This window comes from Phascolarctos cinereus, unplaced genomic scaffold, assembly GCF_003287225.1.
Source record: "Phascolarctos cinereus isolate Bilbo 61053 unplaced genomic scaffold, phaCin_HiC Scaffold_5;HRSCAF=322, whole genome shotgun sequence".
In the NCBI taxonomy this organism is placed as follows: Eukaryota; Metazoa; Chordata; class Mammalia; order Diprotodontia; family Phascolarctidae; genus Phascolarctos; species Phascolarctos cinereus.
In genome coordinates this window covers 43,588,528-43,603,439 of record NW_027555958.1, presented here as the reverse complement: position 1 = coordinate 43,603,439, position 14,912 = coordinate 43,588,528, and the positions used below count along the sequence as shown (strand labels likewise).

Here is a 14,912-nt window from a genome sequence, read left to right as displayed (position 1 = left end):
CCCTTGGCTCAAACCTCCTCCTTCCGTCTGCAAAAGCGCTGGAACCTTGGAAATTGCCTTCCCGCATCCCCACCCACGTTTTCCTCAATTCCCTAATTGAGGAAACCTTTCCTGATTAACTCCACTGGGACTTTAGCCGCTCCAACTGCTTGACAGAATCCGAGATGGAGATGCAGAACAGAAGCGGACAAACCGAGAGAAATATCGTGACGTTTTCTGGCATCATTCCTCCCGTCTCACCCCGTATTAGTAAACACACAGTGGGTCTGGGGGCACATCGTTGTATTGGGGTGAGGGAAGGCTCCTACACGGTAGGAGGCGATGATGTCTCGGGGCAGCCCCAAGAACTCTGTACACTATACATACATACCCTACCCCAACCCCCAATCGTGGACATCCCCAGTCTGGGGCTTCCAGACTACGGAGGAAGCTGGGAGGGGAAGGGCTAAGGCAGCTTGGCTGGAGGAGATAAGGGTGGGAGCCCCAGCCAGCTCCCACTGAGTAGGGCTGGCTCACAGTGGTGGGAGGGAGAGGTAAGGCCCCCCCCCACTACCCAAACCCCTGGAGTCTAGGGGCAACAGAGAGAGACTACGATGAGAGTCAATAAATAAGCCCAAGATGGGCAGTAAGTACAGAGAGGAGAGGTCCGGAGTCCAGGAAGGATGTAAGCAGGCAATGTGATTAGTGAGTTATTTGTCCCTCTAGAGTCTTCATTGCCACACCCTTTCTAGGCAGGGTAGTTACCTTCAATAGTTAAAATGGCCACCAGGAGGGGCGGCCTGAGAGGGGGAGGTCACAAGGAGGGGAGCCTTTGGGGGCAGCTGTGGCTTTTCCACATCAACCCTCTTCAGGGCACGTCCCCTGTATCCCTCAGGCCGACCAAGGTACAGAGGGTACCTTCCGTGAACCCCAGAATATCTTGAGGTTCCTACTGAGGGGACTCGAGTCAGCAGGCCCGGGGGTCCCCGGTGTGGTGAAGGGGATATGCTCCGGGTGCCTCCAATCCCAAGTCGAGGAGCAGGGGCAGAGAGTGGGGGGCGGGACGGAGGTGGGCATTTCCCATCCGGGGGAACATCCAGCCGGAGTGGAGGGGTACAGTCTCGTGGGAGTGGAGAGGCGCCAGAAAAGAGGCCATGGGCCGGCTCTGGTGGGGGAACTCGGGGCTGCGCCCGGGTAGCCAAGGGGAGAGGGGTACAGGGATTATTTGGGGACAGAAGCTCTGTCCCCTTCCTAGGAGGCTGGGGAGCATGGAGATATCGAAGCAGTTCCTCTAAGGTGGTCACTTCTACAGCCTGGCCAGGGCAGCCAGGAGGGGGTGGCCTCACCAGCACCCTCGGGGCAGGTCCAGAGCCACTCCGGGAGTGGGCAGAGCTGTCCTTGGCATTGTTCCCATTATGGTTCCACTCCCAAGGCCCCTGGACTGGTTGGAGCTGCTTGACTGGAAGCTCTGGGGTGGACTCAGGGGTGGGCAGGCAGGCCAGCTCTGGGGCAGGCATGCCCTCAGTGGGTGGTAGGAATGTGGTATAGAGCTGGGGCACTGAGGGTGAGTCCCCATCCTTGGCTGGGGGTGGTGGGTCAGGACCCCCACCATGGAGCCTGGCCAAGCTTCGCAGAGAGAGGGGCCGGGGGAGTCCGGGGGTCTCCACGTCCTTGTTTCCCCTGTGAGTGTGTCGATAGGCATGACGACAGGCACAGGAGACCAGGAAGCCAGAGATGGAGGCACCCAGGGCAAAGGCTGCAGCCACACTGGCCAGGAGGAGCGGCACGGGGACCGTGTGAGGAGATGAGGCCTGGGGAGGATCTCGGCGAACACCTGAGGGAACAGAGAGAGAGGCTTGGAGGTGAGGCGGAAGATGAGGAAAAAGGTATGGGAAAGGTGAGGAGAAATGCCATCTGGAGGGTTCTCTGAAGTCTGACCCTCATCCCTTGTGCTGCAGCCTCAATTCCACTGCACACAGCCTGGACCTCCCCTCCCAAACCACAGTCAGGCGGCAGGTCAGCTCCTACACACTCACCCCCCCACCACCACAGAAGGGATCCCAGGACTGAGGTGTCCCTGGGCCCCTAGTCCTGCCCCCCGTAGCCATGCTGAGAACACCTTCCATACTCTGTCCATGCAGAGGGAGTCGGTGCTGAGAGAGGAGGCCCAGGTCTGAGGAGGCAGGAGGCAACCAATGGAAGATTATTAGTAAAAAGCAAACCCCAGCCGCTAAAGTGTTAAATTCTCTGGGATGCAGCAACCCCCACCAAACCACCACACCCTCCATTACCTGCCTTACCCTCTATGTGAGCCCGAAGAGTGGAGGGCGGGGACCAGGGGTGGGCATCATTGGGGGGACTGGGGGCCTCAGGGGGAGGGCTGGGACCCAGAGGCTCTGGTGACAGAGACCAAGTCAGAGCCAGTGAGGTCCCTACTCTCAACCACTTTCCCCAGAACAAACAGATGGATTAGCCCACCCCCCTCCTCATTGAACCCAAGAGTCCGGGAGTCCAGCCTTAGCCACCACCCCCAACCCTGAGGTCTGGCAGACTCTGACAGGGAGATTAGAGGGAAGAACTGCTGACTACTCCCTGATCATCACCCCCACCCTCCCAATTGCTCTGTCATATTAGCAACTTCAGACTCTTGGGAATAAGGGAGTAAGGGTTTAGCAAGTTGAATATAAGGTTATGGGAGGGGAGAACTCACCATAGGCAGAATCTCCTGGCCCTGAATGACTCCCAGTGGCCCCATCTGTGAGGTGGGAGAAAAAGGCAGGGTGAGGGGAAAAGGTGGAGATGGGCGAGGGGTGGGATGTGTGTAGAGATCAGGAGTTTGACACCGAGGAGCTGGGGAAGAGGCAGAGAAAAGATTAAGAGATAGTGAAAGGGTGTGCGGTGTGGGGGAGACAGCTGGGATACAGTCACAGCACTATTGGGGTGGTGGTGGTTACAGCCCCCTTACCGTGGCAGTCTCTCTCCTTCATCATTTCCCTGGCCCCATCCAGCTGCAGGTCAGTCCTGGGGAGGAAGAATTGAAGTTCAGTGCTCAACTCAATCCTGCTTCTACTCCTGCATTCAGTGTCCCCGCTCCCAGCTCCCAGAAGAGGGGAACCATTGGGCTCTCACTCACCAAGCGGGTCCCCTGACATCCATGCAGCCTTGGAAGCTTCCCCACCCACAGTATGGGTCCTGGGAGTCAAGACAGCTTCTGGGGGGAAAATGAGTCCCACAGGTCTGGGGAAGAAGCACGGGGGCAGGGGAAGAATCCTTCCCCTTGGTCCCACTTCTTGGCTCACATAATATTAGTAATAGTAACTAGCGTTTATGTAGTGCTTCGAAGTTTGCAAAAATGATTTTTTGAGCCTCAAAATCCTATGATTCTACAGACATTATTATCCCCATTTTACAAATGAGGAAACTTGGGCTCACAGAGATGAAGTAACCTGTTCTGGTCATGGAGCTTGTATATATCAGAGGCAGGATTGAAGTCTGAGTTTTCCTGTATGACTCCAGCATTCTACCCTCTATAGCAGAGTTGTCTCCATCATGACCCAGCCAACAAAAGTCCTAAATTTAGACTTGAACCAGATTAAAATGCAAATGGAAAATCTTTAACAAGATAAATAAAAATACAATAAAGCACTGGTAATGGTAATTTATGGTTTTCTAAGCAATATGTGGCCCTCAGGATGTCCTTCTATTTGAGTCTGAGACCACTGCTCGATACAATATCAAGTGAGGCGCCATGGTTCTTCCACATTTTAGTCTCCTTCAATTCCAAACCCCCCAAACCCGTGTCTGATCCCTTTAAATGCAGCACGCCCCATATCACAAGCTACCCTATCCCTTTGTGACCAGCACATCTCCTACAGCCTTTCCCAGAGTGGGCTGTGTCTTCTCTGTTTCCCCTGTCCCCATTGCTCTCTACTTAAATCATTTGCTGGGACTCCCAATCCATCCTCCTAACTCCCACTGTATTTCCCAGGTCCTCCCACCATGTCCCTATCAGTTCTATTTGTCCCCAAGTAGCCTGCATACATGTCATGTCCCCTCCCCGGAGTCTCTTACCTTTGACAAGCCCCATGCCGGGTACATCGACTGAGAGGCAGGTAGACAACACAGCCTGAAAAGGCCACAAAGAGCCTGTGCCCGTCAGGATCCAGCACCAGTCCAAGAACCCGGCGGGCTAACTGTGCTGATCGCTTACCGCCACACCTGAGAGAGGGACAGAGGTGAAGGCTTAGGAGGGGGGCTCCTTACACAAGAGTCAATAGTGAAGAGAGAACAGAGCCAGAGAGATGAGTTGAACCTCTGCGCTAGGCTCCCCAGATGCTCCCCATGACATCTGCTCTCCCAGTGGAGTCTCTTTCTCCTCCCCACCAGTGATCCCAAGCATCCTTTACAGTCTCCTTGCCAAATCAACTGAGATAACACATATAAACTGGCTTATAAACCTTCAAGTGCTATATCAAAAGCAGTTTTTATGGTGGCTAAACCCAAGCTCTCAGACCTATTGCTTCCCTCTCCAATTTTACCGTGTTCTCCATCTAACCCCAGGGATAAAAAACAGAAGCTGGCTTTCAAAGACCTCACCGGGAAGAGCTATAGGTGTCGATCTCCTCCAACAAGATGGGCTCGGCGTTACCATACCCCCCTCCTGGGGGGAGCACCTTCAGTATTGTCCCATCCTCCGTACCCAAGAAGAGGACAGTGGTATTGCCGTGGCGACCAGCTGCTCCATCCACAGCCACCTGGGTCAGCAAGGCTCTGGAAAGGTACAACTCCAAAGTCAGTAAAGGGAGAGGGGGCCTCATACTGCACACCTGAGATGGTCACATGTGACTCCACCAGAAGATCGTGAGATGGGATGGCTATACTGGGCAGTGATGGTGGGTCTAGAGGGCTCTACCATAAAAAGTCATAAGGAAGGCAGTCACATTAAGACCATGTTAATCCAAAAATGATTGGATAGTAGAGGTAGGATAACATTTATTCCAAACCACTTGTTTTACAGATGAGGAAACTGAGGCCCAGAGAGGGGTAAGTGTCTTGCCAAAGACCACATGGCCAATATGTGGGAAATCCAAGACTAGAACCAGTCTCCTGACTCCTAGCAATACTCCTTCCATTACACAGCATTAACCTCCTTCCCTGCTGCTCTTCCCCCAAACCAGGTAGGACTGGGGGCCACTCTACTCTCCTTCCTTGGGGGGGCCGGGCAGGGCTGGGTCTTTCTGCTCTCTAGAGTCATTTCATCTCATACTCCTCCATTTCCTAATTAGTTTTCCCTCCTGAATCACATTTGCCAGGGCACATGAAAGGGGGCTAGGCTGGTGAGGTGCCCTCCTCACCTTTCCCTCACTCCTCTTCTCTACCTAATTCCTTGCCCACCTTCCCACCCTCCTCCCCTTCCAACCCCTCCATGTCTTCCCACCCCTGCATACCTGCCAGTACGGGTGAGAAGGGGCCGATGGGTGGCAGGTGGCACAGCGGAATCCAGCAGTGGGTGAGCCTTGATGAAAGTCAGGACTTCATCAGGGAGGTCCCGGGAAGAAGGAAATGAAGCAGCTCTACCCACCCCTGCACAGGACCCTGGCCTGAGGGATACAGGGAGGGCAGTGCTCAGGGCAGGGTGACTAGGTACTGTGGCGTTCCCTGGATCCCTGAGTACCTGGGACTCCACGGTCCCTTCACTGAGATCCTGCAACCCCTCCCTTCCCCAAACCCACTTCATCCCTCAGTTCCATTCCTGCAATTTAGGAGCCCAAGGAAACTTGGCATAGCATTACAATACCCCTTTCTTACTCCTGCTACAGGCTCCCTTGCTCAAGTCCCCTGTCCTTAGATTTGAGGGTCTCTCTCCCCAACCGTATTCTGTTCACAGACCAATACTACGTCTCCAACTCGCTGCTGGACACTTCTGTGAGATAGCCATGGGCCCTTCAGACTTACAGAGATGAGCTCAGTTATCTCCCCTATGCCCACAAATGCAACACCTCACTTTCCCCACTTCTCCAAAGGTCCCTATCTGTGCCAAGAGTCCCCCCCCCTTCCCAGTCAGTTCTCTCCCCACCCACCATGCCATCATTCACATCCAGCTGCCGAGGATTGTCGACTCTACCTCCATAGAAACTTATGTGTCTGTCTCTTTCTTCCACTCACGTAACCGCCACCCTAGCACAGGCTGCACTCACCTCTCCCCTGGACCACTGCACCTAACTGGCTTTTTTTTTCTTTTCTGCAATAAATCCTCCACCTAGCTGCCAAAACCACCTTCCTAAACCATAGGTCTGACCGTTATTACTTTTCTGCTCAAAAACATTCAGTGTCTCCTTATTGCCTCTAGAATAAAACACAAACCATTCAGCTTGGCATTTAAGCCCCTTCCCCATGTGGCTCTCGCTTACTTCTCCACCTTTATTTGAGATAACTTCCCTTCACAGACACTAGATTCCAGCCAAACAGGACTATTTCCTGTTCCCTTAACTTGGCTCCCAGTGTCCTGCCTCTGGGTTAATAAAAGCACTCCTTTAAGCCTGGAACGCTCTTTTAATCTCAGCCTTTCAAAAGCTTTATCTTCTTTCAAGATAGCTGGGAACCTTTCCTGTTATCTCTGGTCTCTCTCCACTACTGGTTCTCCCTCCTTACTCAAATATTCCTAGGATTTTTTTATCTGATATTTCTTGAACTAATATTTGAATCCATGTCCCACCTCCCCCCCACAGAAGGTAAACTCTGAGGGAAGCGGCAGTTTTTCTTTCCTTCTGTCCCCTTAGCCCAGTGCTTCCCCATGGTAGGTGCTTAACAGTTTCATGAACTGAACAGACACTATCCCATCCCCATTGAAGCTGCCCATAGATACCTGGGTGAGGGGACCCTGTCCTCAGGCACAGGGGTCCAGGCCCCATCTGGGCTCTTCTGCTCCTTGAACTTGCCCTCAAACCCATGTTCAATGTCATCCAGATAGAAGGCACAGACAGCAGAACCAGGGATGCTATAGGGCATCAGGAAAGTGTGGGAGAGGAACTATATGAGCTGGGTCTGGGAGAGAGCAAGGAATACTCCCTCCCAGGTCACCGACCATTCTAGGTACAGGAAACAGGAGCCACCACCTTGCTCTGTGGTGGCCTTCAAAAAGGGTAAGGTAACTTGGCTACAAGTCAAGTTGGGATGTAGTCGGGCATATTGCTTAGGACAGCTCCTCCTTTCTCCACCCTAACTGCTGACCTGAATGGTGAGGGCTATAATGTTTGGGGTGGGTTGGTCATATTGGTTGGGTGGGTCAGCCATATTGGTTAGGAGATCTTCCACACCTACTTCACATGCCTCCCAACCTGTTGGTCTGGGTGGTGAAGACCCCAAATAGAGCAGGACGTCCATGCAGAGGAACAGGACCAGTCAGGGCCTGCAGTACATCAAAGTAGAAAGCCGAATCTCCAGGGACAGAGCAGTTGAGCCGAAGCTTTAGAAAAGATGTCCAGTGACGGTCCAAGGCCCGGGCGGAGCCACCTACGTCATGTTTACACACACGTGCTACACGAGAGAACTGTACCTGGTGGGGAGGAGAATCAGTAGGACACCAGGATAAGTGTTGGGGGGCAGGGTGGAAATAACAGGGGAAGACGGGTCAAGGGAAACAGGGAGAGCTAAAGGTATAGGTCATATGGGGAGAAAGAACATTGAGTGTGCCAGAACAGGCTCGGGCTCTCCTCTCTGAGCAGAATCCCCTGTCTCGCCTCCCCAAGGTGGGGTCCACTCTGCTTACCCGTCCCAGCCGAGCATCCTCCACAGAGACTTCTCGGAAAAAGAAGTAAACATGGTCTCTGTGCTCCACAGCATGGACAAAGTGTGGCTCTGGGGAAGGGGGTGATGAAATGGGGAGTGTCTACATAGGTCTCTTCCAACTCTAGGATTTGATAATGATTACTCTCCATCCCTGAATCCCCTGGTATCTCTTGCAACCCCACACCCCCATGCAATATCCTCTAGGAGATTTCCTTCTCCTCCCCAGACCCCACTACATCCCATTCCCCAACCCTGATCCCCCCTGACCTCGAAGCCACTTGGAGTCGTACTTGGCTGAGCGGAGAGGGGGCTGAGGGCCAAGACTTCTATAAACAACAGCATCGCTGGCCTGGAAATCTGCAGCCGTGGCTGAATAAAGGCTACCCTCTGGAGGGGGCATCCCAAGGTCATGGGAGGTCATCATAGAAAGTGGAGATGGAAGATGAAGGTCACAAGAGGGCACAGGAAGGGAGAGATTGTGCTGTGTCCTAACCTGGCCCCCTCCAATCTTCCCAGGCTTCTTACTCCTTATTTCCTACCACATACTCTGCAGTCCAGCGGCATGGGCCTCCTCCTGCTGTTCCTTGCACAAGACCATCATCTCCTGACTCTGGGCATTTTCACTGGCTGTCCGCCATCCTCATCCCTCTCTCCTGGCCTCCCTGGATTCAAATCCCAGCTAACATCTCACCTCCTCCAAGAAGCCCTTCCCAATCCTCCTCTTCTGATTATCTTCAGTTTATCCTATGTGCATCTTGCTTGCACACAGCTGTCTGCATGTTTCTCCCCCATTAGACAGTGAGCTCCTTGAGGGCAGGGACAGTCTTTCACCTTTTTCTGTACCCCCAGTGCTTAGCACAGTGCTTGGCACACTGTGGCACACATTTATTAAGTGCCTGTTAACTGTTTCATGAGAGGAAAGAAGGTCCCATGGAAGGAATCAGCTGGGGGAAACACAGGAGAGGGGAACATAGCAGGTCTCAGAAGGTATGAACACATTTGAAAGATGTGTTTTGAGACATTCTAATAGCACATTCACACCCCACTTTCTCCACCCTCGTACTATCCTTCAAGGGAATTCTCTACTCATCCTCAAAATTCCAGTGGGCATTAAATGATAAAGGTGTGGAATCAGTGGAGGTTGAGGGGGATGGGAAGGGGGCTGTTAGTGTCTCTCCATCACTCGCCTTCATTCACCCACCATCCCATAATGCTTTACCTGCAAAGATGGCGACGCTGGACTGTGTGGCATCAAAGGGGCATCGAGCTTGCCCACTCAGCTCCTCACCCTCCTGTTGCAGGGAAGAGAGCTGGGGTGGGAGGAAGAGGGAATGTGACCCTGAAGCCCTTGGGTATCTCAGGGAGTAAACTGAAAACCCACAGTATCTTCCTTCATCTTCTTAGCCCTACTAACGCCTTCTTCACTATGCTTGTCCCTCCCCTCATTCCAAGTTCTCCTAGGTCTCCTCTGTCTCCTACCACTGGGCCTTATGCCCCATCCAACACCCCAAGATCCAACCCTATCCTAAAGCTTGTCCCCCCATATTTTTTATTCATTAATTCATTCCCTCCGCACCATGCCCCCCCCATCTGTAACCACATCCCCCCCAAGTGCCGTACCCCATAGCTGCGGCACGTGGGGCTGAATGAATTTGTCCCGCAGGCAAGGAGGGTCCGGGAGTCCCGGGGAATGAGGACGCGGATGTAGTTGTAGCACTCGTCCTAGGGGCCCCAGGAAGTGGGACCAGAGGTCAAAGGTCACTGAAGGTAACAGGGGGACTGGGCATTCTGGGATCCCCAAGGGCAAGAGAAGGGCTGGGGACTGTACATGCCAAGCATTGTTCCCTTTGGGTTGTTTCCCCTGTGTTCTGGGAGAGGAAGGAAAAGAGGGCTTGGGAGAAGAGGTCACGGGGGAAGGAGATACCCAGCCCACCTCCCAAACCCTCATCACATCCCTCACCCTCAGCTTCCCTCGAACAGCACAGTTCTCCACATCCTGACTTCTCCATGTCAGATACTGATGGAGAAGAGAAGGAAAAAGGTTTTTGAAGAAAGCACTAATTCTAGAGGTTGACCCCAGAGCCCTCTTTCTGCTGCCTGACCCCAGAACCCAGACTGTCCCACAGTCTCTCACCTTGTCTGGTACCAGCCCTTCCCAGTCTTGAGCTTGAAGATCAAAGGAGAAAACATGATCCCTAAAGGTACGAACAGGGAATGGGTCAGTAGGTCAATATTTGCCATCCCACCCCCTCCAACTTTTCACATGGTAAACACCCATTGCATACTTGGCCAGGTGTAGACATAACATGTAACCCACAGACAAGTACAGTCATATCTCCCATACCTGTTCATCTAAACGTGTCCTGTGACCCATGTCTCTGGACATATTGGCTTATATATAGTAGGCCCTTATTATATCATATTATGGTATGTCTTTGTTCCACTGTCCATATATCTGCCATGCCTCTGTGTGTATGGATTCATGTTTTCTGGGTCTCTGCTCCTGTTCACAGGTACCATGTCTATGTTCAGTCCATTCATATGTTCTGTGCAACTTACCGGGCAGCTACCAGCAATGTCCGGTTCAGGATCAAGAATCTCTGAAAGTCCAGACCCAGTTCTCCAGCCACAGCATCATCTTCTACACCCCGGAACCAGGATAATGGTGATACACCTGGTGGGAAAGGAGGAGAAAGGAGAAATATTTGGGTCACCAATACTTCACCCCAAAACCTTTTCTCCAACCCTATGAGAAAAGAGAGAAACATCTAAACTCCCTCCCCACAAAAGAGAGAAGCTACTTGATTATGGATGAAGTAAGAGTGAGTTTACTGGTCCCTACCTACTCTTCCAGCCTTATCATCTACTACTCCCTTAGCCAAACCTCCTTCCTGCTCACCACTCCCCAGTCTGCCTCCTAGCTCCTTCCCTCTGTTCACTCTATTCCCCCCTCTAGAATAACATTTTCCATCACCTTCATGTATCCAAATCCTTCCTTCTAGAATCAGACCAAGTCTTACCTCCTCTATAAACCATCTCTAGCCACTCCAGCCAGCAAGACATCTCCATCCTCCAAACTCCTATAGCACTGTTGTCTGTACTACTTAGTAATTAGTCATTAAGTAATTAAGGGTCACTGCTTTGTCTAGTTTCCTAACTTTTGTGTTTTCCTCATCACCCTAGCCCCTTGAGGGCTAGGGCCATGTCACATTCATTATATTCCCCCAGCATCTAACCTAATATCCTTACCCAATGAATAATTAATTACTGATTGATTAATATAAGGAGCTAATGTGGAACCCACAATTAGAGACAGTACTTGAATGGGGGGGCGGGGATAATATCTGGGGGGAAGTCTGAGCCAGCCAAGAACAGATGTGGAAGAGAAGGGCTGAGCTGGACATGGCTGCCACTTACCTTGGAGGTCAGAAGTCACTAGAGGGAGGGGATCCTGGGGGAAGGTGGCTTGGCTGTGAGGAGTTGAGGAGAGCAGCAGCAGCAGCAGCAGCAGGAGCAACCAGGACGTGAAAGGAGGGCCACGGGGCATCCTGGGCAGGCCGGCTCAGGCCCTAGGTGGCACCCTCTCACCCATATGTCAAGCCTGAGGGAGAAGACAGAGAGAAGGCTGAGGGGAGGGGGCTGGAAGCCTAGACTTACTGGGAGATTTAGAGCCAAGGGTTGTTTCTTTTCTGTATTTTGGTCTTCTCAAGCAGGGATGTGGACACAGCTCCTCCCCTGGTCTATCCCCAGGGGACCCTAGAGATGGGAGGGGATCTTTCCCTACACCTGTCCCAACTGTGCCTGTCACTGTCACTCAAGTTCCATCTACCCTAACAGGAACAAACCAGCTTTGGCAGGGAAAGACAGACCCAAGTTATGACCTCAGGTAAGGTCAGGGCATATCCCCTCCCCCTCAGTTCCTCTCTCTTGGTCCCCTGACTTTCTCTGGTTGATTCTCCTCATCCCCCCACCTCCCTCCACCAAACCTTCCCTGTTATAATTAGATGCTGGGGAGGTGGGGAAGAAGGTGTTGAAGCCTCACATTATAAATAGTAGTTCCTGAGGACCATTTGAGGGAGATGAAGCAGTCTACTCTTGCCCTCCCCTTACAGACCTTCCTCAGTACAGCCTCCCTGGCAGCCCAGTGTAAATGTGTGAGGGATATACTGTGACTATCTCTCATCCTAGGTCTGGAAAAGAACATTGTGATATTCAGGTATACCCGTGGCTGTTCACTCAGTGAGAGATATGGGATGTTGGGGGTTGCTGCCCTGATCCAGGCAGGACTCCCCAGGACTAAAGGTTCAGAACGGGACAGAGGACCATCTTAGCCAAAAATGAATCTGCATCGAAGCCAAATTGAAGGCTATATTTAGTTCTGGTTGCAGCTGTTTCTCCAGACCCCCTCCCTTCCTCCTCTCTTTGGCTCCCCTCACCCAGTATATTTGCCTTTGAGGGGGAAGTACCACCTGTGGGGACAGTAGGAAGAGAGAGAGCTGGAATGGGAGGAAGGGCTGGACAACCTCATCTTCTTCCCCTCCTCATCGGGCTGCCTCTGAAATTAACATAAATAATTCAGCCAGCAGCCGGGCACTAGAGCCCAGAGTCAGGGGGAGAGATGGATGGGATAAGGATGGGAGTTGAGGTGAAAAGAAGATCCTGAGACGCAGAGACGTGCCTCCCCTCCCATCAGCCTCCTGAAACCATCTGGCCCTAGTTTTAACCAGCTCTGGATTGGGGAGTGGAGGGGGGAGGGAGACAGAAACATAGTAGTAACTTCAGGCTTTTGCCAGTGATTGCTGCTATGAAACCGGGAGGTACCCCACCCAAAGGACAAATGTCCTTTTACCAGATACAAACAGGGATACTCTTAATCCTCCTCCCTCAGATGAAAGAACTGGGAACCTTGTTCTAAGATCCCTGGGTTCCTGACTCTGGGACTGGAGTGTGTTAGAGGGGTGGGGCAGAGAAGAGGGGAGCTGGGATCTTAGAACAACAAGGTTCCCTCCGTCCCCCTGGAGAGTCCTCTCCCTCTATATGACATCATCTGGGGAGGCTAACGTCAGATAGGGACCCCAGAGGGCTCGAGGAGGGGAGGGGGCAGAGACACCTAATGATGACCCCCTCCCCTGAGAGGACAGCAGCCAACTAACGACCCTCCAGGCTCATAAGCCATAAGCCCCTCCTCTTTTCAGGATGCTGACACTCCCCTGGGAGCTCTCCTGTTGTCCTTCCCATTACTCTCACACCTTTCCTTCTCACCACTATGTTGCCCTTGACAACAAATAGTATCACCCTGGAATGACTTTGGCCTCTGGGCAAGGAAGAGACCTTCCTTGCTTCCGGGGCCACACTCCCTGCTTTCACCTCCTTACCAGAGACACCCTTTTTCTCACCTGGAGTTGTGATTCTGGTGGAGATCTAATAATAGGTGAATGATAAGAGGTCATTGACATCCCCCAAAAGCCGATACCAATGCTCCAAAGAGACAGGACACCCATGCAGGGCAAAGGGCAGTGTAAAGATGAAAATGTCAAAAGGGGGAGAAGAAGGGGGACAATGGACAGGGCAGTGTGCGCTGGAGCTTGGTTTGAGGAGCAAAGGGTGGCCAGGCATTGGCCTCTTGGGGTGCCCTTCCTGCTTAGAAGGTACTAGGCAAAAGGAACACCTGAGGCCACTGGACAGGCCTAGAGGAGAGAAAAAAGCAGCCAGGACAAGACCCAAAAAGGAGAATAAGGGACTGAGACCACTCCTCAGCAGAATCCTGAAAATACTTAGCCAAAAGGCCCAAGCTGGGAACCAAGACAATAGAGGCTTATTTGCATCTCATTTGCATGCTTTCATCTTGAAGCAAAATGTGCAGACAGCATCCCTCCACTCCCCACCAGCCGGCCAGTGGTGGTGCCTCCTAGTCTTCTGACAAAAGGCCTATCAGCTCTTGCTCCTTTCCCCAAAGAGCTCACCCATACCCCTAATCTCGGCTACTTTCTGCACAGGTTACCTAATGCCCTTTTCCCCAGGTCCCCAGTGTTGATTTGGCTTGGCCTGGCCTGGCCTGAAAAAAACATCTGGTTGGGCTTTACACTGGTACCTTCACTCTGACCTGCGGGGCCAGGGGAGCCCTCTGCAGCTTCTTTCAGGCATTAGCAGGAGGAGTGCACCTACTTCCAGGGCCTAAAACCCCTCTCCAGTGCCCCTGACACCACCCCCACCTTGACCTCTGACTCCCATTGTGGCAGCAAAATTTGTGTGTGTGTGTGAGAGAGTTGGTGGGGTGGGGGTGGGGGAAACGCTAAGCAAGGTGGGACTGGAGAACAGGAGGAATCAGCATCCTGAGTCTCTCAACCAGCCAAATCTCATAGGGGCCAGGCTCGCCTGGGCTCATCTCCTATATGGAAGAGGAAGCTGGCCCCTCTTCTCGCCTCAGGCTCAAAGCCACCTCTGGGGAGTGGCTGGGGTCACAGCCAAAGAGTCTGGCAGGAGGGATGGGGGGGGGGCTCCCACCCTGGGACAATAGCAGGAAACCCTCAGCCCTATAGTCCAGCCCCCTGTACCCCTTCCTTTCAGGGAAGGGGGAGGCTTTACTGAGGAGGGGCTTAAGAGAACTCTATCCTCTCTCAGACACTTCCCCCTCCTCTCTCCTCTGGTTCTAAATAAACAGTGACTGTACCATTCCCGTCATCCCCAGAGCAAGGATAATCTAGGTGTCTAGACCCCTGCATGAGGTGGGCACTATGCCAGCAGATGGAGAAATCTTCAAATTGTCTGCCGCCCCCATCTCTGGAGCTCCAAACATAGAGGCCAGGGGGCCTGGGGGGTGAATGTCTGCTGCCTGGGACTCTGTCCCAGAGCCACGTTAGCGAGAGGAGGGGCTTGGGAGGGGGTGCCTGCAGGCAGAGAGCTGACAGGGGATGGGGGGAACCAGAGGATAGGACAGCAGATACAGGGCTTTGGAAAAACAGAGGAAGGGGGACTGGAAGCAATAGAGAAGGTTTAGGGGAGATAGAGCTAAACTGACAGCCACTGGGGCCCACAGATGGAGTCTACCATTTCTGCCTTCTTCAGTGGCAACCTAAAATAACAAAGTGCTAGAGTGGGTTTGGGATTGGGGCTGGGGTCACAACCCTTCAGGAGGAAAAGGACTT

General features: G+C 52.7%; 1 protein-coding gene across 5 annotated transcripts in view; it reads right to left on the bottom strand.

The window, feature by feature from the left end:
• Positions 1-265: 265 nt before the first annotated feature.
• Positions 266-14,912, bottom strand: part of SEMA6C (semaphorin 6C) — a 43,373-nt gene continuing 28,726 nt past the window's right edge. For 2 of the 5 annotated variants that reach the window (XM_021004889.2, XM_021004884.2), the window contains exons 2-19: positions 11,185-11,368; positions 10,327-10,441; positions 9,902-9,962; positions 9,728-9,784; positions 9,388-9,489; positions 8,987-9,077; positions 8,035-8,154; positions 7,748-7,836; positions 7,317-7,534; positions 6,845-6,976; positions 5,427-5,579; positions 4,576-4,749; positions 4,051-4,197; positions 3,113-3,190; positions 2,945-3,000; positions 2,690-2,734; positions 2,271-2,375; positions 266-1,813 (exon numbers count right to left, since the gene is read on the bottom strand). In XM_021004889.2, the coding sequence (XP_020860548.1) occupies positions 747-1,813; positions 2,271-2,375; positions 2,690-2,734; positions 2,945-3,000; positions 3,113-3,190; positions 4,051-4,197; positions 4,576-4,749; positions 5,427-5,579; positions 6,845-6,976; positions 7,317-7,534; positions 7,748-7,836; positions 8,035-8,154; positions 8,987-9,077; positions 9,388-9,489; positions 9,728-9,784; positions 9,902-9,962; positions 10,327-10,441; positions 11,185-11,314 (2,940 nt within the window). In that variant the 5' untranslated portion in view covers positions 11,315-11,368 and the 3' untranslated portion in view covers positions 266-746. Of the gene's footprint in view, positions 1,814-2,270; positions 2,376-2,689; positions 2,735-2,944; positions 3,001-3,112; positions 3,191-4,050; positions 4,198-4,575; positions 4,750-5,426; positions 5,580-6,844; positions 6,977-7,316; positions 7,535-7,747; positions 7,837-8,034; positions 8,155-8,986; positions 9,078-9,387; positions 9,490-9,727; positions 9,785-9,901; positions 9,963-10,326; positions 10,442-11,184; positions 11,369-14,912 lie in introns of those variants that run through there. The other 3 variants (XM_021004897.2, XM_078154870.1, XM_021004916.2) reach the window with 3 other exon arrangements.